The following is a 27,510-nucleotide window of genomic DNA, read 5'->3' as shown; positions in this document are numbered from 1 at the left end:
ACAGGGCCATAAGCTCCTTGTTCTGCCTTCTCTTCTCGTTGATATCCAATTACGGTGCAATCCAACCTTCTGCATCAGTATTAAGGCACTCTTCAGCAAGCATTCGAACCTTCTACCAAGCCTGATATTCAGCGAACTGTCGTTCATGCTCGTTCAGTTCTGCTTCGCTAAATGTATAAGGGCACTCCCAGAGAAACCAAGGTTTGCCCAATTTTGACATATTTCTATCAAGCATGCACGAAGTGGAACAATGCTAACTTCAGTAACTTCCCCGCATCGGATGAACAGTTCTCGGAAGACACGAGGTACCTTCATAGCATCATACGCTGCCCTGTCTTCAAGATATGTTGACACTTCGTAAGCCTTACCAGGGACCATTCATGCAAAGCGAAGATCCTGTTCTCTTCATCAAGCTTGTCAAAATCTTTCGGCAGCTGTGGTTGGAATATTCCCATCACGTAATCGTAATTCTGCGGAGGCCGTAGAAATATCGGCCACTGGGCCTGGAGAAATGCAGGAAGCACAGACGTTGACTGGAAATCAATGCGCGAAACTATTTTTGAACAATCGCAAAAATATTTCCCATATGAAGATCAGTGTGCCACAAGGTAGGCTGGGAAAAAAAATTCTCTGATGAGAGAAAGCATTTTACACAACCAGTTTGGATTGTTTTACAATGCCAGCTTGCAGTGTGGTGTCCCAGTGACAATGACATGACGCAGCATGGAAGGTGATGAGGTGCCATGTCGCAGATGTGGGTTGTGCAATACATGGCCCGTTTCCCCGCTATCGATAATGTGGACTGTTTACTTGCGTCATTAGTAATCTAAAGCCAAGATTTATCTAGATTGGCCGAGGATTATGGTGAGATTTTAAGGTAGCTTTACAGATTTCTCTTCTCTACCTGATAATTTCGAAATAGCCTTATGACTAGCAAACTCATTTGAATGATCTATCGCCTGTCAGCGGATGCACACGCGCAGACGTGGAGCGCCGATCTACGGATACTCACGGCTTTTGCAAACAATTCCCCGAATTTATGCATACTGACTTGAGACTTCAGTTGCGCATTAAAAGACAAATTTAGAATATGCTCCATAACGTGCAGAGCTAGGCTAAATAGAGCATGTCAGAAACACAGCCACGTACGTCTCCATCGTGGCTGGGTAGCGGGCATCGGAGCTATTAAAACATCTCCCCACTCTCACCTAGGCATCCATCGGGTGGCCAGCTTCCTCCCTCTTCACCCATTTGTTCCTCATACAATGTCTCGACAAGAAGACGACCTGGCCTATGGCCGTTATTATGAGCCTGAACGTGGCTCTGGTGACGGAAGCAGAGGATTCGGCGATACATTCAACAAGCTTCGCGACACCTACAAGACTCATGGCTCCTCGCGGCCCTCCGACCAAGCTCCGACCCAGCCCGGCTATCAGGGACAAGGGGTACGACTTCCGCTCTTTAAAGACCCTTCCCCCGCTCAAACTAACAAAAACAGAACCAGAACCCTTATGGATACAGTAGCCAAAACCCCGGTGCGACCACGCAACAGCACCAGCCTTATCAACAACAACCTCAGTACCAAGAACATCCACCGAAGAAGGATAAGCTAGGCGGTTTGCTCGATAAGATCCAAGGTACTGTTGCCGAATTCGGTAACGAGTTCGCTCAGAAGGTTGGTACCGCCATTGACCCGCAGGCTTACGCCCAGTATGGTGCCACCAAGCCCACCACCGAGCACCGCTTCGGTAGCTTTGCTCCTTCCCGTGAACACAATGATGTAAAGTGGTACGTGGATGGCTGCAGCTATTTCTGGGCCGTCTCCAGAGCTCTGGAGAATGCGCGCGAATCTATCTGGATTCTGGACTGTAAGTTTGTACTCCTTCGTACCGAACCGCAAAATGTTTATCTGATCCTTACTTTCCGCAGGGTGGCTCTCACCGGAGCTCTATCTAAGAAGACCCCCAACCAAGAACGAGCAGTACCGACTCGATCGAATGCTGCAGGCGGCAGCCCAGCGTGGCGTGCGTGTCAATATCATCGTCTACAAGGAAGTTACGCAAGCCTTGACTCTCTCTTCCCCCATACCAAACATGCACTTGAGAATCTCCACCCCAATATTGCGGTCTTCCGCCACCCCGACCACTTGCCTGATCGCCAAGAGCTGGCTTCGGATATCACCACATCTCTTCAGCACATGTCACTCGACTCCGCTAGCCTTACCAAGATGTCCAAAGATGCCTTGAAAGGGCTCTATGGAATGAACGAGGATGTGATCTTGTACTGGGCCCATCACGAAAAATTGTGCCTCATTGATGGTCAAATTGCTTTCATGGGTGGTTTGGATCTTTGCTTTGGTCGCTGGGACACCCACCAGCACTCCATTGCTGATGCCCACCCCGAGGATATCAATGAAACTGTCTTCCCCGGTCAGGACTATAACAACTCGCGGGTCCTCGATTTCCATGACGTTTCCCACTGGGAACAGAACCAGCTGGACAGGAAGACTAGTTCCAGAATGGGTTGGTCTGATATCTCAGTCAGTCTGCACGGGGCTGTAGTAGAGGATCTGCGGCGACACTTTGTTGAGCGATGGAACTTCATCTACGATTCTAAGTACAAGGTCCGCAATGAGTCGAGGTACGCCAGGCTCGCACTCTACGGAAGACCGAATTCGTTTGGCAGCCAGCAGCAGGGTAATCAGCAGGGAAACCAACAGCAGCAGCAGCAGCAGCAGCCTAGCCCATATCCCTCTGGAACTGCAAGCCCCCAGCAACAGCAGACTCCTGCCTGGCAAAAACCGCAGCAGCAAGGCAATACTTCCACATATCCACCACCTCCAAGTCACGGCTCTGCGACCTCACAACAGCAGACACCGACCTCGCAATATCACCCGGAGCCGCTTGGTAGCGCCTCCGCCCACACACTGACTCCAAGCCAAACATCTGTGAGCCCGCAACCCCAGTCGCAAACTTATCATCACGGAGGCGTTTCACAATATCCTCCTCCTCCTCCGGCGCAGGGCTCTGCCAGCCCACAGCAACAGCAAACACAATCCAATCTATCTTATCAAGCCTATCCATCAGAGGGTACGCAAAGCTACGCACCGCCTCCTAGCCAGGCCTCTACTAGTCCGCACCCGCAGCAGTACCAGCAGCAGCAGCAGCCTGCTGCGTCATACCAGCCCTACCAAGCAGGCAGTAGTCAGACCTACACGCCGCCTGTCAGTCAATCATCGGCAGACCAAAGCTCGCAGCACCAGCAGTATACTTACACCGGCAACTCTTTCCCGCCGCCTCCATCTGGACCTCCCTCGAGCCAGTCGCCTGCAAGTACTTACCAATCGCAGACACAGGGCCAGACGCCTTATTATGCGCCACCACCAACCCATTCGACCGACTCTGCGCATCAGGGCCAGTCTCAAGGTCAAGCGCCTTATTACCCACCTCCGCCAGGCCAGGAAACGTCTCACTCCAGCACTCGCGGAATGGACGATCATCAGTATGAAGGCGAGCGTGGATTTGCTCCTCGCCGATTCCGTGAGGAGTTCTCGCAGTACGGAAATCAAATCCGCGGTCAGTTGGCCGGTCAAATACATCAATATCAGGATAAATTGACAGCATACGGACGCCCCACATCCCAGAGCCGCGGCAATATGTCATGCCAGATCGTGCGCAGCTGTGCCAAATGGAGCAACGGAAGCCCTCTGGAGCACTCTATTGCTGATGCATACTGTGCTGTGATTAAGAACAGCCAGCACTTTGTGTACATTGAGAACCAGTTCTTCATCACTTCCACCGGTGAATCCCAGCACCCTGTGAAGAACAAGATCGGTGCCGCTATTGTGGAGCGCATTTTGCGGGCCGCCCGTGCAGGTCAAAAGTACAAGATCATTGTGGTCATTCCCTCTGTTCCTTGCTTCGCTGGAGATTTGAGGGATGACGAGATGCTGGGCACTCGTGCGATCATGGAGTTCCAATACAACTCGATCAACCGTGGCGGAAACAGTATTATGGAGCTGATTGCCAAGGAGGGCTTCAATCCGATGGACTATATTCGTTTCTACAACCTCCGCAACTATGATCGGATCAACAACGCCGGCCTCATGGCTGCAATTGAGCAACAGAGCGGAGTCAACTATGAGGATGCTCGCAAGCAGTATGACTATAACACAGTTGGCGCCGGTGGCTATCCTCAAAGCACTTCTCGCAGCGCTTTTGATACATCTGCTCCATTCCAGCAATATCAGCAGGCTGCCCACAATGTCCAAGGCGCCCAAGGTGGTAAGTCCGCGGGCCGTTGGGACACTGTCAGCTCATGTTACATGTTGGGTGGGGAAGATATTCGCACTGTGCCGTGGGATGGGCACCCTGATGCTGAGATTGACGCTTTCGTGAGCGAAGAACTCTATGTACACTCGAAGGTTTGTATTGCTTACAAAGTACCATGAGTCTTCTTCTTTTCTAACAAGCCTAGGTTATGATCGCCGACGACCGCATTGTCATTTGCGGTTCTGCAAACTTGAACGACCGCTCACAACTCGGCGACCACGACTCCGAGATTGCAGTCGTTATCGAAGACTTCACGCCAGTGCAATCAACCATGAACGGTCAGCCGTGGACCGCCAGTCGCTTCGCCAGCTCCCTCCGTCGCGAGTTGTTCCGAAAGCACTTGGGCCTTCTGCCCCCACAGGACTACCAGCATCCCAACGCGAACTCTGAGCCTGTCGGAGTCCCCAACCAGTTTGACTTCGACTGCCCTGAGAGCAAGATTGTCTCCGACCCTCTCTCAGACACCATGCAGAGCCTGTGGAACTCGCGCGCACACACCAACACCGAGGTCTTCCGCAAGGTGTTCCATGCCGTCCCTGACGACTGTGTGCGTAATTGGGCCACTTACAAGGAGTTTTTCGAGTATTACTTCCACGGGGCAGATAAGGAGGCTGAAGGCAAGGATGGGCTGCGTCGACCTGCTCGCTTCCAGTGGGGCCATGTGGTCCGCGATGATTTCGCTCCTGGTGCCGAAGGCGCGAAGCAAGTCAAGGAACTGCTGAGCCAGATTAAGGGTACACTGGTCGAGATGCCGCTGATGTTCTTGATTGAGGAGGATATTGCTAAGGAGGGGTTGACACTGAATGACCTGACTGAGCCTATCTACACCTAAATGGGTAAGGCACGATGACGATACGACTGATCTTTTGCGTCCTATCAATTGATGATCGTGTATTCAGTATCCAGTTTGAAATCAAGCAGCTCTTATGTTTTCCTCACTTCCCAGTAGACAGTTCCATCGCTCTTCTCGTCATCACGCATCGCGCTCCTTTGTCATCCTAGCATACATCCCCTCCCAAACGTCTTTTCTTGTGTAAATATCCGCGTGAGTCGCCCCAGAAACATTCACAATTTCTACCTGCACCCTAGTCATATCCTTGGAGATCCGTTCTACACACTTTGGTCCGAAAAAAAACATCTCCATCCGACGTATACCAGGTGATGCGAACAGGACAGTCCCGATAAAGTCCTGCCAGGTAATCAGCATTAATCCCCTCGATGCGCCCATACACAAAGCGATAATCAACATCCGACGCTTCAGCGCGCACCGGGTTAATCGCACGCTCAGCTATAATTCGCTCATGAACAAGCCTCATATTTTCCGAAGAAGAAACATAGAGTCTATCATTATCTTTGCCCCGCTTCTTCGCCATCATGTTGACAAACGTCTTTCCAATAAACGTGTTGGACATGGTAGAGTCTAGATTTGTGATGGGCTTGAATAGAAAATCTGGCATCGAGCACATGGCATTCATGATTTTGGAGTCGGTGTAGGGTCCTGGAATGTGCGATGATATGGGGAAGACGTGCTCCACGCGCTCTGATGCACTTTGCGCGAGGTGGAGTTGTTGGTAGACGCCCGCTGAGTGGGATGCAATACTGAAATGGTCAATTTTCAGCGAGTCCAGGAGCTCTAGGGTGATGGACGTAAGCTCGGATAGCAGGGCTGGCCCGGTGCGGGCGGCATCCTTGCCTTGGGTCCATCGGTCAACACATAGTAATGAGAGGTCTGCATGGGACTCCAGAAAGGTCTCATATAGAGTTGTTGTTAAAGAGTTGCTGGCTGCTCCGTAACAGAATAAAAGCGTGTGTTGAGCTCCTGAGTTCAGATGGGCGTAGGTGATGCTTCGATTTGGGTTTGAGGGGGACTCGAATGTTTGAACGAGGGTGGCCATGTTGGAAGCAGCGATAGAATATGTTTGTCTGATGATGAAAGTCTGCTATTTTGACTTATAGCTTCGCTGTCGCTCAGCTAGTATATGTAATGGGAACAAGTCTTGAAAATGTCGTGATTACGGGAGCTGAGGTTCCTACCAGTGGAAAATTTGGCCCCCAAACTGCAACGCCACAACCTGAGCATTAAAGTCAAAGCACAGCTATTGGGATCTCCGCCAGGGAGCTTAGCTAAAGGAGTTTATTTTTTTTTCAGGATATTTCACTCAATTATCAAGTTCAATACCGCGCGCTATTTAATTTTTTTTGATGAGGATTTGGAAGTACAAAATGCGTTCGTAATGAGGCACAAGCGATTTCCGATGCGCCTGAATTGGCCATCATAGTTATGCCTGGGATCTTTGATTCAGTCTGTGCTTATCAGATAAGCAATGCTAAGAGATTCCCCACACCCTGAATGGATTTGAGTTGTTGGTCGTCCTCATCATCTGAAGCTTCTTCACCCGTTTGACAAGGGTACCAAGGCAAATCGGCCCAACGAGGGTACAAACGGAGATCGCCCAAAACACGACTGGAAGAATCTCAGATATCTCACCTGAGGAGCCATGTGCGAAAATGCCCTTTGCGCAAGTGAAGTAATGAAATATCCGACTTCCCCTCTGGCGGCTATTGCCAGTCCGAGGATGGATGAAGGATGGAGGGATTTCGGCTTGGGAGGGCCTGCGACTGCTATAGACCGACCTGGCGAAGAGATTTGTACATCTTGAAGTTTGATCTGGCTACCGGAATCTCCATCGACAGAAGCCATGACGCTTCTGTTCCCTTGCACTTATGCTTGTATTTTGCACTTTTCCATCGTTCGGGCTTCTTCTGCCCCTTTTGTATGAGGAAAGACATTGTGATTTCAACGATAGCCACCAGAATAATGAGTATTAATCCAACTGGATGACCATTTTCATGCTTGAGTTGTCCATAGTTTCATGAGATGCAGACAGCGTCTTTGTGGCATATGGCCGGGTTTTCCCTCCGTCAATAGAAAGGGTTGAAACGGCAAGATTCGAGGATAGCCACGAGCGCAGGATTTGTGAGTCATCGGGAAAGGAGTATTGGGTGAAGACCGTCCGAGACCAGACCCTGTTAAATGCCAAGACGGACGAAGGGACCAGTTCCCTTTCTCTGACATCGGTGATCTAGAACACTTTCCGCCAATTGTGGCGGATGAAAGCATTCACAATCTTGATGGAGAGAGTCCATATTTACAAACTCAAGTCTTTTCGGCTTGGCTAGAAAATGGCTGTTGTCGACATATATCATTGAGTTTAACAAGTGCAGTCCAAGATAAATGAGAGGAAGTGAAGTCACCACCTCACTATCGGTTTTCTTCCCGCTGCATAAAGCCTGAACCTCGGCGATCACAGACCCACAACCAGTCGTGCCGCTACTTGAATATGGTCGCGAAATTAGCGCATTCTCCATGGTGCAGGCATAATGGCGAACACTACAGTTGTAAGGGTACAGAAAACTCCGCGGGATCTTGTCTTTCAATTGCGGTGATTGAAACCTGAAATGGAGCTATTTAGGCAGTTCCACCAATGACGAGCGACTCTCAATGTCTTTACCCTGTTCATTTCCCTTCGAGAGCTTTGAATCAGGGCCTTCGATAAGTCAATTTTGGCATTGAAGCCAACAGCGGAAGCAGATCAAGGTGTGCCATCACAGTCTGCGTAGAACGTAAGGCCTGCATAAGCAGGATGCGGGCCAGCGCACGGCAATACAGGGGATCCCACACATAATCAGGAACCGCAATTGAAACTTGCATTCGCCACCGATGCTACAAGAATCAAAACCGCGTATGTTGTTTAATGAATATGGTTGAACCTTCTTGCATCATACGAAATCATCATTTCAGTGATGTTTCGTCATTCAGCGCAAGAAAGCAACTTAAAGATACCGAGTAGGCCAGATAGGAACAGACGAAGTAGTGAGTATAAGCTGTCTCCTAAATAGTGTTCTCCTATGACGCACAGCTAGAATCACCCTCAAACTTGTCTTGCAACTTATTTGTGTCTGTCAACATGCTTGAAATCGCCGAGCACCCTAAAGTATCTCTGGTACATGATCGCCCACTCAATGCGACTTTGGATGGCGCCGTGGACTTCATTTTTGATATACGTCAAGATAAAGAGGACTCTGGCTTGTGTCAGGAGTTAAAGGAGAGCATACAGTCCGCGTGCTCAATGAAAACCGCCATGCCCGACCTTCTTCTGTGGGACGAAGAAGGCCTGCGCCGCTTTGAGGACATCACACGCTCGACTAATTATTATTTGACCAATGCAGAAATTCACATTCTGAACGAAAACGGGTATCAGATTGCGAAACAAATTGGATCCGGGGGGGCTTCTTGTTGAACTTGGCAGCGGGTAGGTGGTTCTTTTCTGCACCAGATTCATGGGGCACATGTGAGATTTGATTCTGATACCATACTCCAGCAATCTTCGCAAGACAAACATCATTCTCCAAGCTCTTGATGAATTGGGATATGAAGTCGGCTATTTTGCTCTCGACGTGTCGCTTCCCGAGCTCCGGCGTACGCTGCGACAGTTACCAACTGTGTCATTCAAACATGTTCGATGTTTCGGTCTTTTGGGAACGTATGACGATGGCCGCAGATGGCTACAACAGCCGGCCATTCTTGAACGCCAGAAAACAATCTTGAGCCTGGGTTCCACTCTTGGTAGCTTTTCGAGACGTGGGTGCGCGGAGTTCCTATCAAGCTTCCTTCAGCCGCACTCATCTGGCAAGCATACACAACCTTCATTTCTTGTTGGCTTGGATGGTTGTAAAGACGCTAGGAAGGTATACGAAGCTTACAATGACCCTCAAGGCCTGAATCGAAAATTCATCAAACATGGGCTAGAGAGAGCAAATGAGCTTCTCGGGTCCAATGCCTTCGACCTTAGCAAATGGGATGTTGCTGGCTATTGGGACGAGCACAAAGGCCGTCATGAACAGAACTATATCGCACTCACGACAGTCGAGCTGAATGGTATTCCCATCGTCGCGAATCAGACCTTGCGCGCTACTTGGAGCCACAAATACGATGGGGATGATCTTGCCGCGTTGTGCCGAGACGCGGGGCTCCAAGTCGTCAACAAGTGGTCTTCTGCAGAGCAGTATTCTGTGTGCTATCTGTGTCCAACTGAAGAAGATACGGACAGAGAGGATGTAGGTTTGGGGCATGTTTGAATAACTGATGCCTTTGAGGATTACAATTGCAGGAAAATTGACGGGATTTGAGACGATCTCCCGTTATGATTGAGGTCTGTATTTTGAATGCTTTTCGCATGAACAATTTTTGTAATTTGATTGAATGAACACTTGCGCTGTTCAAAATCGTTACCTTGCAACAGTTCGCTAGATGCGAGGTCGGCTTGATGCGTACGAGGACTGGAAAGATACAAGACCGAAACGACGCACTGCAAACTAAACCGTATAAATTATGGTTCATTGGACAGCATCCTGATATTTGATACATTTTTGAGGTCTTAAGTGTTGAAGTGACCCGGTTTGTATTCCGCATAGTATAATACACAACATTGAAAGGCTTCAGACCAACATCAGATGAGTAATACGACTCATGATAAAAGACCAAATGATTTATTGATGGTCCTCAGGTCCCAAAGGCTTCTGACCGGCCTTCTCAACATTCTCTCGTTTGGCTTCCGCGGACATATTGGGGTCGTTCTTGATCTGTGCATCTGTCGATGTTTGTTCCTCCCCCTCGTGGGCTTCGCTGCCTTTCTCCAATCGATTGCGCCCAGAAATTGGGGACTGTGTGGACCGTGTATCCGCTGTGTCGGAACTCCGATCTTCCAACCCACGGCCCACATTTACGTCTTTTGATTCAGGTGAGCTGGAAATCGGGTTCTTCACGTTAGATGACTGCCCAGGCGTAGCGGAACTGCCATAAGCCCTCGTCATGGTAGCCACTCCTATGTAAGTTAGTACCAGGGATTTTTATTGATTAATGACCAAAGTAACTTACTTGGTGCATTTGGAAGTTGCATGCGCTGCACAGCGCGAAGAGATGAAAACGCTTTGCTCATCATTGTGTTGATCGCCGGGATCAAAATAGTTTGAAAAAGTCGTATGAGTTAGAAAGAGAGTCTTAGCTCTAAAATGTAGTTGGGACTACTTAAATGCTTCCGTGCGCGGTGGGGTTCTTTTAACTGCCACGTACTTGTCGACCGCTGACCCGGCTTGTTTCAGGATCGGAATGGTCGCTCACTATGATGTCAAGTTTTGGTGAAGACTCCAAACTCAGTCCCCAACTCATAAAATCAAGGCTGAAGTTCTTGCGACGAATTCAAGATTTGTAGATAGGATAGATCATCATGACGTTATTAAATACCGGAGTAGTTGATGGCCGACAAGAAAGGCGAGGCGCTGGGATTCCCGCTACTCGTGATACCATTATATGACCCAGATACCCTTACTGCATGATTTAGCATTGCTTATCTCGAGATCCTGAAGATGTTACCATAGACATGGCCCCGCAATTATCGTATACTGATCTCTTAATTGTCGGCGCCGGACCAGCTGGTCTTATGGCTGCCTGCTGGGCATCACAGTATAATATGTCAACAAGAATTATCGACAGAAACCCAGAGCGTACCCAGGCAGGGCATGCAGATGGATTGCAAAGTCGTACGCTTGAAATTCTTCAGAGTTTTGGTCTTGTTGATCCAATTCTGCAACAAGGCGTGACTGCTGCTGACGTTTGCTACTGGGTATGGAGCACAAGTCAAAGCATTGTATTCAGCGGCGCTGACCTCTCAAAAAGGGAGTAAACGAACACACTGGGAACATTGAGCTCCAGGATACCAAAAAAATGCAAAGCAAAGATCTTTCTAGATACGGTCAGATTCTACTCGGCCAAGGACTGATTGAGCAAGTCTTTATCGATCATCTGCGTCGCGGCAGGCGGGTTGAAATCGAGAGAAGCAAGGCGGCCATAGCACTGGAGATACTTCCTTCAGTTAATGGGCAGGTCCCAGATTTTCCAATTGCTGTGAAGGCGGGCACTTGTACAAAGCACAGTGAGTCTTACTACCTGTTACGGGAGCCCTGATGCTCGCCTTTGATGTCATGTTGTGGCCGGATTTGATACCAGCTCAGGCCACGCAGAAGACTCACCGATACATGATGAGACTATATGTGCACGCTATCTCGTGGGCTGCGACGGAGCCCATAGCTGGACACGAGAGCAACTGGGTGTCCCAAGCGAGGCAACATCAAGTGGTTCCACTTGGGGGGTCATCGACTTTGAACCGATCACGGATTTTCGTAAGCTAGCAATCTGTCGCCTTGAGGAGCCTTATTTTACCCAATGTTACAGCAAATATCCGCAAGTCGTGTATGATCCGATCAGGCAGATATGGCAGCATCATGACCGTCCCGAGAGAAAGGAAACTAGTGCGCCTTTATATTGAGCTCCACGATAGGGCAGACACGGAAACGATTAGAAAATCCTCAAAATACTCACTCGAGGACCTCTTCAAAATAGCGGAGAAGATCATGAAGCCATACAAATTGAGCAGCAACTATTGCGACTGGTGGTCAATATATCCGGCAAGTCAAGCTACACTATCCTTACACCTCTGGTGGCTGACCAGAAAAAGATAGGCCAACGTCTCGTCAAAAGTTTTCGGCCTCATGAGCGGTAAGAGAGATACACTGGTTGTGAGCTTTGTGCTGATAAAGTGCAGAGTATTTCTTGCTGGGGATGCAGCGCATACACATTCTCCCAAAGGAGGGCAGGGCATGAATGTATCCATCCAAGACACATACAACCTGACATGGAAGTTGGGCTCTGTAATTACTGGATTCGCGCACCCCTGTATACTCGATACATACGAATCAGAACGACGACCAGTGGCGGAGAAGCTCATGAAGCTGGACCAACAGCTGGTTCAAGCGTATGTTGCAGGAAGCAAGAATCAAAATTTGGTGGAACAGGTCCGCAGTGAGTTCGCTGGTTTCATGACCGGTGTCGACATTACATACCATCCCAACGTCTTGATTCAAAGGGATGATAATGGCGGCAACAATCCCTGTGCAGAGCATGTCCGGCTAGGTATGCGTCTTCCCTCGTTTCCTGTGATGAGTCAACGAGACGAATCCTGTGTACACCTCGGAGATTTGTTGACTAGCGACGGTTCCTGGAAACTTTTGGTCTTCCCAGGAGATATTTCTACACCGAACAAGATGGACGAACTTTCTCAGTTCATTCACACTTTTGCGGGACAATCAAACCTTTTATACAAAACAGCTCACTTTGGAAAAGGACTACCCGCTCTTGAGTTGATGCTCATTCATTCAGCCCGAAGGTGCTCGGTCAAGTGCGTGGATCTCCCATGCCTTTTCCGTACACCAGACAGTGCGTCTTGTCAGGTACCGAATATATTTGCGGACGACAGTGCCTCCGGTGGGGACACAGGCGGAGCTTACAAATGTTATGGGATAAATCAACACAGCGGGTGTCTGATTCTTTGTCGACCTGATCAACACGTGGCATGGACTGGTACAATGAAAGATTTAAATTCACTGGACAGTCACTTCTCTCGGTTCTCTGCTGGGTCCGTGGCAAGTTCATAGGAAAGCGAATCTAAAACGCAGACATAACCATGGGATACATTCTCTAAATTAATTTATCTCGGATTCAAATTCCTCAGATCGACTCAATTAGAGATAAAAAGAATGTCCACGACCTTGCTACATATCTTTGACCAAATTAATTCATTTTCTTTTTACGAACAGAGAGGCCGAATTATCTTTCTTGAAGCTACATGGGCTATGTTTGTAGACACGACCTACAATATTTAGCACTTCGGATTTCGTATCGAGACGAGGCAGAAAGCAGTCAAGTCTTTAGGGCCCTGATTGGATGCTGGCTAAATTTATTCAGCTCTATTAGATGCTAAATCATCCGGGAATGTGAGTGTTTGGCGGCCGCTGGACAGTTGCGGGCACCAATGCGTGGCGGACTGCTAGTGGCGGGACTATACGGTTGCACAACATCAGCCTACTCTACCAATGCGATAAAACATGTGCATTACTCGCCATAAAGGCATCGAAGGAGAAACTTCCATCCCACCAGTTTTTGAGATATATATAACCTCCGCTCGGTCGTATCATCCAGCACTAGGGAGCAGGAGCGGTAGAGCGAAGGTGGTAGGGTACGTGAGGTGCCAGTTGTGACCAGACCTTCAAGCTCTCTGCCCAGTGGTCTACTCAGTTTTTCTATACGTGACTCGAGAGCTCTTACATTACTGTATCCTGCATTTGTATTTCAACGTAATTAGCCTAGCGCTTACATTTCACCATCTACCCCGCCAGACAATCTTCGGAAACTTGTATGTCTTCTTACAAGCTCGTGCCCAGGAATCTCTATCTCAAAGTTACTTTTCTATCTCTTGACCATCTTCAATCTCTTCTCTTGGACATATCGAGCCCCGAACTTGACGAAAGCATGGGACATAGGCCACGCAGGCACAACGCTCGGCGCATACCCCGCCAGAACGAAGGGCGGGAGCCACACGCACAAACCGTACGAGTTGGCCCGAGAAGTACAGTACGGAAGAGCGTCGCCGGAAAAATGGGCCCAATAGACGCTGAGTTGATGCTACGTGAACAGCCGGCAATCGAGGAGGCTGAAATCCCGTAAGGTCAAGACGGAAAGAGAAGGCTCGTCAAGAAATGACCTGACCGACATATATTCCAGTTCTGTATCGTCTCTCAAGTATGAACCAAATTGTCCAATGCTCGCCCTGCTGCAATGCTGATGCTCATGGAGCAATCGAGTTTATGAAGACAGATCCATATCCGCAGAGGAGACGAAAGTCATAGCGCAAGGCATTCTTGCAATCGCCTCTGACATCAAAGACAAGAACTTCGACAAAGATATTGCTAATAAACTTCTCCGCGGTGACCATGCCACTTTGATCGGAGCGCTCGTCGCAGGCGTGAACAACACTGCTGTTGCGGAGCATATGACTACGCATGACACTGCTACGATAAAGGAGACATTAGCTAATATTGGAGAGCTAGATGCAGTGAAACTGGATCAAGAACGTTTCAAGGAGGACAATCCAGATGAAGTCACGGACGATACAGGAACTTTGACGAAAGACGTTGGCGGTTCCACAACTGCCGCTCCTCTCGCTGTCAGACACGAGATCAAGGTACGTATATGGACGAAGAGGCTTCGAACCTACGGAAAAGCAATTTCCATAGCTTGCAAAATACTCAACTGCCCAAGCACTCCTTACCGACATTGGGCGATTGAATATGGAGGAGTGTTCCTTGACTTGCACAAAAATCGCGACGATGGATCTGTCTCTCTCCGAGAAGTTGTTGGCGATATGAAAATGCAATTCGATAGAGCCAAGACGGTTACCCGATCCACACAAAGCGTCTCAGGATTCAAGGAAGCAGGCAAGTGCTCACAAGTTGACCATTCTCGCTTGGTGATACTGACCCGTCGAAGCTGCCCAGGTTATGAAATCAAAGGAGAAGAACTTATACGACTATAAGACAAACAATTGTCAGCAATTTGCTGAGGAAGCAATTGTGAAACTGATGTCTCGAGGAAGTACAGAGGTTCGGGAGAAGTTCAAGGTCTCGATGAGAAATTTCACAAAAAGGGCAATCGAGATAGTTGAATCCTGAAAGGGAAAGTGAAGCGGGTAGTTCCATAGGTTGAAGTACAAGTCGGATGAGCATTCTGTTCGGGCCCACTTAATTTGAAGATCAATCTCGTGTTTCTTCAGATGGAAGCCGTACCCCCGCGTCGGAGGTTATCATTACGCATTATCAAGAACAATTTTCACTTCTCATGATCAAGTCGTAGGGAGAAGTCCCAATTCTACTGGAACGTCTCAGTTTCCTAGACTGGGAACAGACTGCTGGGCTGCAAAACACAAAGCTGGCATAAGCACGGGATGCTGATGTGTCGTCACTCCTGAACCTATCCGTTGCGCCTCCGCCTAGGCGAATAAGACTTTCTGTTGGGCAGACTATCCTGTAATTTTCTCGGCAGGATCTAGAAAGGAGGGGGGAAGAGGAGATTAACGATCTGGCTTGACCCACGCCTAAACTACCCATAACAGTTTCAAGATAAGCGGTGTGCGACGCTTCAGCTAGCCAAGCAGAGAGAGCGGCGAATTTTCAAGACTCTTTGTACATCTTTCCCTCAATGCATTTTGAAGCTGTAGTGACATAAAAATGGAACATTATTCGCTTCGAGGTTTGGATGAACCGCCGACCGTACATTTGAGGGCCCGCTGGTTTGTTGCACCCGATCTCCGGAAATGGAGGGTGTACATACAGTTGCTCAGCATATATAATATAATTTACTAATTCTCATAAGAATACTGTCGAGATCGGGGAGCGCTCCGGGTTTCGTATCGTTGCTTGCCGTTGCGGAGACTAGAGTCAAGTCAATCCTAGTTTCTAATTTATTCAAATATGAGGGGTTAGAATAAATTGCGTCATCTACCCATGCCATAATAACTACGTCCGAATTAAAGCACAGCATACAACGAAAAACGAATGTATCGCGAGTTTCTATCTTGGTTACTTTATCGGTTCTACTTTAAGGGGAAAGAAGTCGGTAGGTGCATCAGATAGCATAGAAAGGCGTTTAGGTAGAATATGTTTTCGATATGTCATAGGCTTCAGCAACCCGCTGCGAGAAACAGGGGCTTCCGTTTTTGTGATGCTGCAGCTAGCTAGAAACCTAGGTCGACTGTTTCAGCTCCGATATTTTCTGTGGCTAGCTGAGTCGTGGTCCTATCCACTTTCAGTGGACATAAATACTAGTCGCCAGTGCCCTCTCATCACATACCAACAACGATTTTACTTTCCCTTTCTGTTCCAGATATCATTCATAATGGAGAGTCTCGACCGTCCCTTCACAATCCAGATTGACGATGAATATGTGACACGTGTTGAGGACGATAGTGAGTATCCAACCCACGCATCAGTTGGCTCCGAACCAGCTGTTTTCACCTTGAAAAACAGTGTCCTAGAATGCGACGGCTGGTATCTTGGCCGGCACGTCATTGAAGACAGATCTTTGATGCCGAAACGAATTCTTTGGTTTAAAGTGGGAGAACAGGATCCTGGGATTATTCAGCCCACCCTCGCCGAGCCAGAAGGGGACTCGTATAAGCTAGTGCTGGGTGGTATGTGATAGTAAAAATACTTTACATATAATGGGAATGATACTGACTTCACTGCTAGGTGCGGGATTTGTAGCGATCAATCAGCTTGTCTGGGCAGATTTACTTCGCGGTAAGAAAACTGGGTCTAAGAAGCATGAGAGAAATGGAGGAACTAATGTTTGTAATTTTGATGCAGAGCATAGTGAGGCCAGAATTTCAATGCAGTGAGGATTGTAGCTAGCCTGGAAAGGGACTTATTTTGAGCAATGGGAGAAAGCTGCTGTGGATCCGTACTCGTGATGGATAACGTATCATTTTCATCGGTCCGACCGAATCAGGCAATTATGTTCCTAAACAGGTGTTAAATTATTAAATCTGCCGCCTCATTCGCCGAATCTTAACCCTATCGAGGAGTTCTTTGCCGAACTTAAGGCTTATCAAGGAAGCTTGGTTAGCATACGAAGAGAATCTCGATCAGGGGTTTCAGAACTTCCTTCGTCGCTGTATTCAACGTGTTGGTGCGAAAGGGGAAAGTGCGAAGGCCGTTTCCGAGATACCGATATAACGGTAGAAGAACATTAGTGATCACCTCATAAAAAAAGCATATGTGTGACAAGCAGTGATTGCCGGATTGCGCATGCAATACGTTGATGAGTTCAGCTATGCCAAATTACGTTGTTTTGAAAGCTCCCGAATCAGTAATACTTGGTATCACGGGTAAGTCTTTGTCTCTGTTCTTAGTAAATGATAAGACAATATGAAATTGGACAAATCAGAAGTTTTCCAAACTCTTCACGAGTTCGATCTCATATTCGCAATAAGCCTTCTCATGATGAATTATATTGCGAGCTCATTATCGCAACATCAAAATCAAACCATATCGTCTTGCCACAAGACAAAAACATGTTCTTTGGGTGAATATTACGTGGGTGGACAAAGGCATTGTGAATCTTTTTGGAGCCTTGGACCGCAAAGAGAACGAGGTCTTGCGAAAAGTTCACACAGTTCAAACTTTCAACATCCAGTAGGTATCCCAGCAGAACAGCCCGTGGCCCAAGCTTATCTTTGCTAGGTGACTTGAACCTCCTATGGGGTTTCGACGGGGACTGGCTCTTGCGGCAGTCTATAAACACCCTGAAACATGCTTGTCAACACACAGGCCATCCCGAATAAGCCTGCGATGCCAGAAACAATCGCAATCTGCAGTCTAGCCGTTAGAATCTTAGTCTTTACTCGAGCCACTCGAACGCCAACCTTTGCGTCTTGATCAAATACTGCAGTTCGTGTGGCCCTCGCCAAGATAATTATTAAGATTGAGACAATCAAGAGGAGAATGCTGAGATTGAGGAGTATCAGCGGCACCGACCAGACGATATCTTGTATTGAATGGTTGCTAAGAAATTGGTGCATTCGTGCCTCGCCTATTTCATATTTGCCGTATCTCAGAATTGCAATGTGCTGCTGGCATCCAGTGTAGACTGAGACAAGGGAAAGCAGCAAAGCTGAGTAAACTGTTGCAGTCGCAGTCCATGGCCAAGTGGGGAAAGTGTTCCAAGAGAGAGCTGCGCTTGCAACGGCTGCTATGATAGCGCCCTGAACCACATTAATAGTGAAACTATCACGCGTATCTTGGGTCAATTTCACATACCGTGATAATAACAACGTCCGTTTCTTCTAACTTTTGTTCAACCCAAGTTTTCACGCCTGAGCGAGAAATCTGGGCCTCTTTGAGTGGCCCTTTCCCGAGGTTCCAGGGGCAAGTTAGGGGTACCATATTGATAACGGGTGGAGAGGGTCAGCGAATCCTCAACCTCGCAAGGTCACTTTGATTGTTGCGACGTTCGCTGAAGATCGGCAAAGAGCATTGAGTAGAGTATCAGGTCCACATTCTGATGCCTGAAGCGGGGTAGACTTGCCTGCATCTCCGAGAACAAATTCACAGGCTTAAGATTTAAGCATGAGACGAGTTCTGTCTACAGGAAGTCCCAATTCCTTCCAGATCCGCAAAGGCAAAATAATTTTCTAGAAATATCTGGGTTCAAGAAAGACATCGTAGGTCTGGCTTTTCCATGTTTCGGCATGCCATTTGGTCTTGAGATATCGATATTGTGCAACGTACCTTTGGTGACTCTCAATATTGAGAAATCTTGTCAGAAGCATGACACCAGATTGAAAAGAGAACAGACTTGTTAGCATCCTACGGTACAATAATAAAAAAGAAGTGGATCAAAAAGAAGCTACGGCTGCACGTGAAGATTTACGAATGTTAAGGTAGCGCGCCTTAAGATATTCTCGTAGACTAACAAATATTTTAGCCATCTTTTCTTTCCCAGAGCGTTGGATGGTTCGTAATGCATAGGCGAGATCTTTAGATGGCAATCGGCGCCATGTGAGGTTGTGCCTCCGAACTGCCACGAGCCTCTGCAGATTGAATTTGAAGCCGGCCATCTGAGGTGTTGAGTTTCTGACTTTATCATAACGCATTTAAGATGCACCTTTGAGGAAGATGTCTCCTAGGCATATAACAATAAGAGATTCGCCCGTAATAACGATTCTGGACTAGTGTTTTCCAAATCATGATTCAGAAATGGAAGTCTAAGAATGTAGAGGTAAATCTGATTTCAAATACTACTGGACGGATGAGCGGCCCACGCGGCAGGACATCCCATCCATAGTTTATCATCCGAAAGGTTTCATGGAACGTGCACGTTGCGAATTTATCACTTCCATTTCTGGCACTATGTTCATTTTAGGGCATTGCAAATGGTAAGCCAATTTCTAACCGGTCATATATTATTTATTCCATTGATATACCGGACACCTCGATGTCCCCAACTTTAAGACTGTCGTTTCTTCTCCGGATAAGCAAAAGTATTTGGTCACCCTAGGATGACACCCCATGTCGTGCATCGGCCTCAAAGCACGCGCTAATTCATAACATAATCATCAGCAGGAACTATTCACACCATAGTTAGTAGGGGCTGTAAGCGAATACCTCTTTCGTTTCATGGTGTTTCCTCAGGCTTGTTTGATCGCTTCCACTTCAATTTCAATTTTCATCGCTGGGAATGCAAGCTGGGGTACAGCAATAGCGGTCCAAATAGGTCGATGAGCCGGAATGCGCTCCTTGAGCTTCTTGACGGTGAGATCATATGAGGAGCCAATATCGACATGATAGCTGATTGAATAAACGTCTTCCCAGCCGCGGAGACCCGAGGCTTGCAGCACCCTGTCTACATTCCTGAAAGCTAGATCCACCTGGCGTGGAATATTTTCGGCATCCAAGGCGCCGGTCTGCTCCCAGCCTCCTTGTCCAGAACATTTGACAACGTCACCCAAAATGACTGCCTGGGAATAATGGCAAAGGTCGCTGTGTTTCTGGCCGGCGCCCTCTTCGTTGATGTAAGTCAGAGAAGACATTGTGATCGCGGGGCGGAATGTTTTGTTGCGGACGATAATCAAACCGGTTGATCAACTAAAACGTCAATGAAGTGAAAGATCAAAATAGTTCAAAAAATTGGGACCCAGCTTGATAGAAACGTTCTTTAATATACCATGGCAGAGGTCCATGTTTGGAGGTATTTGGGGGTGGTTCTCCACAGTCTCCACGCCTTTGCTACATTCGCTGCGGCGATGACGAAATTGCTTTTGACGTGAAGTATCGATGAATAATCACCTCCACATCCACACATCGCTTTTCATCCACCTCCGCCAGCCCTCTCCAAGACTAGCACAGCAAGATCAGCGCATCATACATAGATTTGAGATGGAGGAAAATTCAGCCGCTGAGCCCCCCGAAGTCTCTCAGATGAGCAAAAGAAAACCGCGAGTGTGCCAGTATTGCAAGCGCCTCTTCCGGCGATACGAGCACCTAGAAAGGCATCTTCGAATCCGTGAGTATAGCGTCCTATTACAGTTCTCTCTTACAGACATACAATGGAGATTGCGGATTACAGCTAAAATTGTGTAGACACTAAAGAAAAACCATACAAGTGCGCGTGCGGTTCTTTCTTTAGCCGACGTGATCTCCTTAAGCGTCACGAAAAAAATTGGCCATGCCCCAATTAGCTCGCCAACGCAGCAGCCCTCGCCTGTAATTGGTGACGGTGGTGATGATGCTCATTTACAGAGCAGCCAGATTCATTCGGATCCGCGCACATTCCCCTGGGAGCCTCCGGCCTTTGGGGATACATCAACCATATCGATTAATCAGCTCAACCCACCTACTGATGATCAATTTGGTATGCGATAGTCAAAGCCTCGAGCTTTCTTACCTTCAAACCTTAGTCTTTCTATTCCTAATGTCTAATGCGCATGCTAATACAATGCAGGAAACCACTGGCCCAATGCCCAAGATTCGCTGTTTCTGGAAAGCTTGGAAATGTTCAGTAACAGTATAGGGCTGACTAACGAATGGCACTTACCATCCGAGCCCAGCATCACGCAAATATTTGCTGGGGATTTTACCGTCAAAAATCCATCTTTTGCACAGTCCTCGGGCCCAGATCAAACACTTAGCAAGCTTCCCACCGAGAGGGAATCTGTCGGTAAAATAATTACAAAGGCTTTTCATACGGGAGGTTTTGTCTAATCATCGTCACAGCGGAATTTGGAGCCAGTCGTGCCATTAGGTCCGAAGGTTGGGCGAAAAATACTACCTGCGTCAAGGCCCGAGAGCGCAACCCAAAGCTCTGTGATGAATACTTTCACTATATCTTAGACTTCTAGTCTTATCGGCTAGTCTAGGTGGATGAGTCTGGATGTGATAAAACGATTATCGGGGCCGGATCAGCGATCCCTCGCAGGGCTTCCGTAGGAAGCCGGGCCGAATGCACACTCTCGTGTTACCCCTCTCTCATATTACACAAGTCTGTTTCTGCCCTCAGCTGGGTTCAGCTCGCATTATATGGGAATTGTTACACACACAGCAGCTTTTACTATTAAAATTTATGATGTGTCACTGTATTTGACAACTCTACGGAGTTTTGAGTCACACCAACCTTTCAGCCGCTCGTCCAGGTTCCAGATTGATGACATGCTTGAAAGGAGTAAATATAATTTGCGACCCACAGCCAGAAAACAACAGCATAGAAATGCTATGCCCAAGCACCCAAAGTTCACCAGCGTAAGATCTGTCATCATATGGTCGGAACAAATTATGGGACTGCTTCCACTAAGAAAAATTGAAATTTTACTGTTTCTTGCAGGGAATGCGGGGTTTCTGGGCATTTTTAGCTTCTCTGTCAGCCCACTCAGCCTCGCGAGCGGCCCAACTTCCCAAGGAGTAATAAATGTCCAGGATATGCCCGTCATAACTCGGCCCAGAATGTCCTAATCCTAGTCGCTAGGCTACTAAGTCTCACATTTCGAAGTCACTATGTCGCCTCACCTATTTGTACCTAGGTGGCACTCTATTCGGGCGTATCTACCAAACGGCAAGGTCACGATATGGCTTTCAATTTTCTTGTTCGTCAAAACAGCGCCAGGCGAAGTTCTCCTACAAAGGCTACTCGAAAGCATTTTGCGGCCCCTCGATTTCATCGAAAGCAATATTATTTTCTCGATAATCATGACGAATATTGTTTTGAGGAGAAAAAGACGTGACTTGTCTTTCATAGTATGGCTTGTGTCCATGACAATCGAGGCTAACTGGTTGGCGGTACAATGTCACAATCTTTCGCTGTTCGCATTGCTTCGCTGCTATTGGTTCTATCTCGCCTTGGGTCAAATTTGCCTGATCGTTTGGATTGGCATCTTCATAGAGAATGCTTCGTGTTCGAGATGCTTGAAATGGAAAAATCGACAAAAGTACAATATGCCGGCTCAACCTTCAAATCAAAGGAAAGCCAGACCCATATATTTTGTTTCATCACCAGCGTTTGGACCGCCCTGGTTAATCGTCAGCTTCCAACGTTTCATGGATCAAGTTACAATGGTTGTTGCCAAAAGAGCCGTCCAAATTGTCCCTCAGTGGTTTGGAAAGCAAATGGATGACTGTGAAATAGACATCCTACTCTCACAGCCTGACAACATTTCCAAAATTCAAAACACAACGACCCAACTGATCATTCAGGTCTGGCAACTGAGCCTAAAACTGCGGGAATTCTCTGGCTCTGCATCAGCAAACAACAAAGAAGTTAGTGTAAATAATGTTATCCTTTTTAATTTGTATCTCCTGTTCCTTGGGGACATGGGGAAGCCGATTACATGGTTTTCATGGGACCTTTTCTGCCATCAGGCTCTTGAAGTTGGTGGTGAGTTATACGAACTCAAAAGGACAGGATTTTTGGTGGACTCCATCGATCTTGCGGTACTCTCAAAAGCGGACGACCAAAGAAAGGTTTTACATCGCACATACGCAGGGATGACCCTTTTCATGCCGGATGAGATTCGCCAAAAAGGTAGATATACTCCAGGAAAATTGTTTGCATTGGCTGATTAGTTGAACAGCGAAGGATTTAATCGAGATGTCACCTGGATACGATGCGATCGTATACAATTGTCAAGCCATGCGATATAACCTCTTCCGCCAAATAAAGCTTAATCGAGAAGTCGAAATACGACTCAACAGAGATTATCTAAACCCCAACCGCTCTATTTTTTATGGCTTAGCTCTAATTATCTGGATTTACCACGACTGTGGTCCGAAAGGCTTTCCTACGATATCTCGACTGTCAAGTTCCGTACTGGGTATCGTCCAGATCAACCACTTAATCAGGAGAATAGTTTGGGCCACTTCAACTGCTTATGGACTCCCATTTTGCTTTGGACGAGCCGGCGTTCTAATACTCGGGGCCACCCTATTCATTCGCACCACACATATGACGTTGAGCGTTGGGCATTGTGATCGATCTCCATTAGGACAGGTTCTGGAATTTCTTTTCCAGGTCCAGTTCAGCTTGATATTTCCAGCTGGGCTGCATAATTTTGTTTGGTCTCAACACAGCCCTTAACTGAAGTGCATTGGATTTGGAAACTGGAACATATCGATGGCTGACTCGGTCGATATTCAATGCTTAAAAATCCGACCCTCGGCAGCCCACCCACACTGCTTTGCGGGAAGCGGTGTGGGTGGAAAGTAAGCCACGGATAGTTAAGCGGATGGGAAGCCCATGTTCTAACCTATCAATTCCTGAATATTTTCCTCCGTTCATTTTGACGTACTAGATCAAGGGTGGGATATAGGACGTCAGACCCCTATAGGCACATAAATTGCTCAATCCCCTAATGCTTGACGCGTTACTCGGCATGCTGCTTTGTTTGTTCGGCAATTCACCTGAACGGCGGACCTTTTTCCCCATATACTTCTTGACCCGTGCATTTACGCGTTTCCCAGTCTTTTCCAAAATATACATCACGCTAAAGGGAATAATTGCGATTGCTCCAATGATGACTGACCAGGCAAAAGGAAGGGCTAGGAATGTAACAACAAGCGCTACTGTTGCGATATGAGGCAATTGCTGCTCAGGAACGAAGCCGCAACATCGGAAATTATTCTCTGCCCATATATACAAAGACCAAGTTAGTTTCCACTTAGACTTATAGTGTCCTGTATTCCATCAGAGATTAGAATAATTCAAGCTTCCTTTTACTGGCGCTGAAGTTTGGTGAAACTCATGTACAGCGCAAAGGTTGATAAGCTCTTCTTTTGCTTGTTGGCTAGCTCTAACTTCGATACGAGAATCTTAAAAGGCTGCCGAGAGAACCACCAACAGTTGCGGGTCAGGAGCGTGTTGTCATACACCTCGTCGTGAATTATAACGATGAAATAGGCTAATGGACTAGCCTCGGGGCGATCGACTCAAATTCCACGCGCTTGAAATTCATATTCGTTGAGTTACTGAGGCTCTCTTCGTAAGACGCAAGAGTGACTAGAAAGCCGACGATATTTCTTTCTGCATCATTTTTGATGTCGCAGATATCACGCATTCGCTCAGGTCGGACCCAGGAATGACGACTCTCCCTTAGAAGGGCGAGAGAGCCCAAGATGTAATCGTGCTGTAATGTGCTAGGCTCACATCGCCAGATTAGGTCGGTGATATATCCTGACGGTTCGGGATCGATGATATGATCAATCAGGCCATCGTCGAAACATGTGCCATCACATTCCAACTGGTTTGCAGCACATAGCCAATGAATTATCTCAACTTGAAAGTATCCAGATGCTTGGTGCCTTGCAAGTTTACCTGGGACAACCCCAGGCATCTTCGGACCTTGAAGTCTGGATGCCCCATCCAAGGCCGGCAATCGCATTACGTAAACTCGATACTCTATTTGTTGAAAGACCACGGGGACTTTCCTTAATATCAAGAGCCAGATTGGCCGAAACCGAAACCACAAAGGCTGTTATAGGGATACCTTGTGGAACTATTCGTTGGGATATTTCCATTTCTCAAGAAAAACGCACTGCCAATGGTGTTGTAGCCTTCTCAGCTTTCCCCGTAGCTATTCCTGATTAGGAAAGAATTGACGAGGGCCTGAGGTCTGGGAAATAAGCGAGAGCTGAGGTGCGCACTACTCTGTACTTTCTTTGTATATTACCCGCTTGTCAACTTTTATATTATGTCCCCCCTAACCTAGAATTTCCGCATCTCCGCGAACAGCACCTTTCTTTTATTTCCCTTCGCTTTTGTTTTGCTCCAATAACTTAGATTCAAAAATGTGCGCAAAACAAATCTTAGTTGGGCCTTCGGGCTCAACTACCCAGAAAGATCAGCCCACCATTTCCACACAGCAGCAGGCGGTGGAGGAGAAGGACAAACTAGCACCAAATAGCACTACATCGTCTGTTGCCCCGAGTTCGAATGTTCCTCCGTTCTCTGCATATCTCCAGATAGTATCGTTTACTGCAACGGTCACAGTTTCAGTGTCCATCTCTGCCAGCCAAGGCTTTGCTACGGGAGGAAATTTCTTCGGCATCGCTTTAAATACCGACAATGGTACGGCAACGATGACAGCTATCCAACAAACGGTAGATTCTGCCACCTGGCTTTCATGGTCTGCAGCGGTATCTTCGCTCTCGCTCATGATTACGCTTGTTCTACAGCTTCTCCTAACAGACGAGTTTTTTGTACGCCATTTGACGAAAAAGAAAGGGGTACTTTGGCACAATGGTCCCAGATTGATTGTAGGGATTGGTAGTTGGATTGCTCTGGCTTTACAGGGAGCCGCGTTAGGGTTGATAGGACAAGCCTTGAAAGGGATAAATCGTGCCAGTGGGGTCATGATTCAGGTGAAAACACCTTGTGGAGACCGCCAACATACACTGACACTTGCTCTTAGTGGTGCCTACTTGGAGTGGGACTTTCATCCTTCATCTTGTATATTCTCGTTTTGCGCCAAGAGAGATCGAGAGACACTCAAAAGAGGGCTTTTCCATAGTCATAATAGGGCTGAACTTCCCCCAAATCACGGATCTATCTCTACCCTCCAAGTCTTCTTGCTCATTTTGCGGCTAGTTCATCTTAATAAATGTACCTACTCACAACCACTTTGCTACGACTTACTGTATCAGGAGTCTCATGAACAATGACGGAAGCGGTGAGCTTCGCCAGGTCAGGCTCATTATCTGGCCCTCATTATATAGTCACCTAGCTGTATGATAGATACTGTAGTGGGAGAACCGGTGACGAGGAACCAGGTGATCGCAAGTGCGTGCAGAGGTCGCTGCAAGGGTCACGTGATATTTTGCTCCACTTCTGGCCCGTGCTCATCGCAAGTATGTAATATTGTAGGGTATGCCCTGGTAACCGGTAATTTACCCACACAAATTATTAGTCTCTTTCAATCATCATCCCAATTACCATAGAACGCGCTACGGATCCTACCTGGAGGGCCTTTGAGGATCGTACCTTCTCTAAGCTTCTACAGATTGATACTGAAACCGATACGGATAAGGTAGGCGAGTATGTCGATGAATTTGATGACTGGCAAGAATTCCAAGCTGTAATTCCCGACCTAGATAAGGTAAATATATAATTGCTATAAATAATTTCAAACTAATTCCTAATTAATTACTAACTAATTTATTTATAGCCAATTTATATTCTAACTCTATTAACCTTTATCTAACCTACGCTGTGTTAGCTGCGGTGATTGAATACGTGCTTTTACTCCCAGAGTATCCAGAAACTCATAAGGAAGGGTTTGCCTATATCGTGAATATCGAGAAATCTAGACCGAATAAGCTACGAGCTATAATAAAATCTATAAGTGAATAAGTAGTTATTAACTATTAATAAACTACTTACTAACTAGTTATTAGACACAGTACGCTATAGGTAGGTATAGGCTAAGAGACTTTATATATTCCGTATTCCTTGGCTGCTAAACGGAGCGAAAACGCTTTAAGTGTAATAGCGTTAAGTGCTACGAGTTTCTTAATCCTAGACTCTTATATCTAGTCTATATAAAGGCTAATAAAGATCTATAGACTCTGATCACAAATATACGTAGAGAGATAGTGGAGTCCTCGCTTATAGAGGGCTATAGAGACCTATAACGTACTAATATTAGGTAAGCTAATTAATTCTAAACTAATTTAAAACTAATAAAATAATCTCTATATAGGTTATATAACGTAATTAAAAAAAAATTTATTCGGGGTATCGCTTATAAATCCGCTCGCTAAGGTTATCGACCTATATTTCGCTAGTATAACTATAAAGTAAGTCTTATTTCTATTAGTTTCTAATTAGTTACTAACTAGCTATTAAAATATAGCTAGAGTGCCTAGCTATTATATAGGCTGCGCGAATTTAATATAAGAGAACTATTAAGAATACTTCTATACTTCTCTTATTCCGAAAGAGAGATCCCTTAATATAGAACTTCTACAGAAGCTTCTAGCCTCTACTTATTAGTCTAGACCACTAATATACGGAGTGATTAAACCGGCGGTATAAGAAGGCTATTATACGGTAAGAAATAGTTCTAAATTAGTTATTATCTAGATACTAACTAGTTCTAGGCGTTATCTATCCTTAGGGTTAGGGTAAAATACAGAGCTATGGCACTTATAACGTGATATTCCAGACCTTTATCCCGCTTATACCTGAGAG

General features: G+C 46.8%; 8 protein-coding genes across 8 annotated transcripts; 5 read left to right on the top strand and 3 right to left on the bottom strand.

Moving 5' to 3' along the window:
* Positions 1-1,265: 1,265 nt before the first annotated feature.
* Positions 1,266-5,163, top strand: pld2 (putative phospholipase D (PLD); the record flags this gene model as incomplete). Its single annotated transcript, XM_056965222.1, has 3 exons — positions 1,266-1,445; positions 1,499-4,423; positions 4,477-5,163. 3 exons carry the CDS (start codon positions 1,266-1,268, stop codon positions 5,161-5,163), a joined length of 3,792 nt encoding a protein of 1,263 aa, XP_056825175.1.
* Positions 5,164-5,416: 253 nt separating this feature from the next.
* Positions 5,417-6,226, bottom strand: N7477_003558 (uncharacterized protein; the record flags this gene model as incomplete). Its single annotated transcript, XM_056965221.1, has 1 exon — positions 5,417-6,226. One exon carries the CDS (start codon positions 6,224-6,226, stop codon positions 5,417-5,419), a length of 810 nt encoding a protein of 269 aa, XP_056825174.1.
* Positions 6,227-8,299: 2,073 nt separating this feature from the next.
* On the top strand, positions 8,300-9,470 carry N7477_003557 (uncharacterized protein; the record flags this gene model as incomplete). Its single annotated transcript, XM_056965220.1, has 3 exons — positions 8,300-8,586; positions 8,642-8,644; positions 8,714-9,470. 3 exons carry the CDS (start codon positions 8,300-8,302, stop codon positions 9,468-9,470), a joined length of 1,047 nt encoding a protein of 348 aa, XP_056825173.1.
* A 411-nt stretch (positions 9,471-9,881) lies between these two features.
* On the bottom strand, positions 9,882-10,333 carry N7477_003556 (uncharacterized protein; the record flags this gene model as incomplete). The annotated part of the gene is made up of 2 exons (XM_056965219.1): positions 9,882-10,216; positions 10,270-10,333. The coding sequence occupies 2 exons, from the start codon at positions 10,331-10,333 to the stop codon at positions 9,882-9,884; spliced, it is 399 nt and encodes a 132-aa protein (XP_056825172.1).
* Positions 10,334-13,881: 3,548 nt separating this feature from the next.
* On the top strand, positions 13,882-14,651 carry N7477_003555 (uncharacterized protein; the record flags this gene model as incomplete). The annotated part of the gene is made up of 4 exons (XM_056965218.1): positions 13,882-13,946; positions 14,008-14,025; positions 14,080-14,467; positions 14,520-14,651. 4 exons carry the CDS (start codon positions 13,882-13,884, stop codon positions 14,649-14,651), a joined length of 603 nt encoding a protein of 200 aa, XP_056825171.1.
* A 1,525-nt stretch (positions 14,652-16,176) lies between these two features.
* On the top strand, positions 16,177-16,479 carry N7477_003554 (uncharacterized protein; the record flags this gene model as incomplete). The annotated part of the gene is made up of 1 exon (XM_056965217.1): positions 16,177-16,479. The coding sequence occupies one exon, from the start codon at positions 16,177-16,179 to the stop codon at positions 16,477-16,479; it is 303 nt and encodes a 100-aa protein (XP_056825170.1).
* Positions 16,480-19,468: 2,989 nt separating this feature from the next.
* Positions 19,469-19,870, bottom strand: N7477_003553 (uncharacterized protein; the record flags this gene model as incomplete). The annotated part of the gene is made up of 1 exon (XM_056965216.1): positions 19,469-19,870. One exon carries the CDS (start codon positions 19,868-19,870, stop codon positions 19,469-19,471), a length of 402 nt encoding a protein of 133 aa, XP_056825169.1.
* A 6,108-nt stretch (positions 19,871-25,978) lies between these two features.
* On the top strand, positions 25,979-27,028 carry N7477_003552 (uncharacterized protein; the record flags this gene model as incomplete). Its single annotated transcript, XM_056965215.1, has 4 exons — positions 25,979-25,990; positions 26,045-26,168; positions 26,259-26,416; positions 27,020-27,028. The coding sequence occupies 4 exons, from the start codon at positions 25,979-25,981 to the stop codon at positions 27,026-27,028; spliced, it is 303 nt and encodes a 100-aa protein (XP_056825168.1).
* Positions 27,029-27,510: the final 482 nt, after the last annotated feature.

This window comes from Penicillium maclennaniae (genome assembly GCF_028827695.1).
Source record: "Penicillium maclennaniae strain IBT 15551 chromosome Unknown utg000003l:1.0-5670915.0:1.0-5674809.0, whole genome shotgun sequence".
NCBI lineage: Eukaryota > Fungi > Ascomycota > Eurotiomycetes > Eurotiales > Aspergillaceae > Penicillium > Penicillium maclennaniae.
This window is presented reverse-complemented; position numbering and strand designations above follow the sequence as displayed.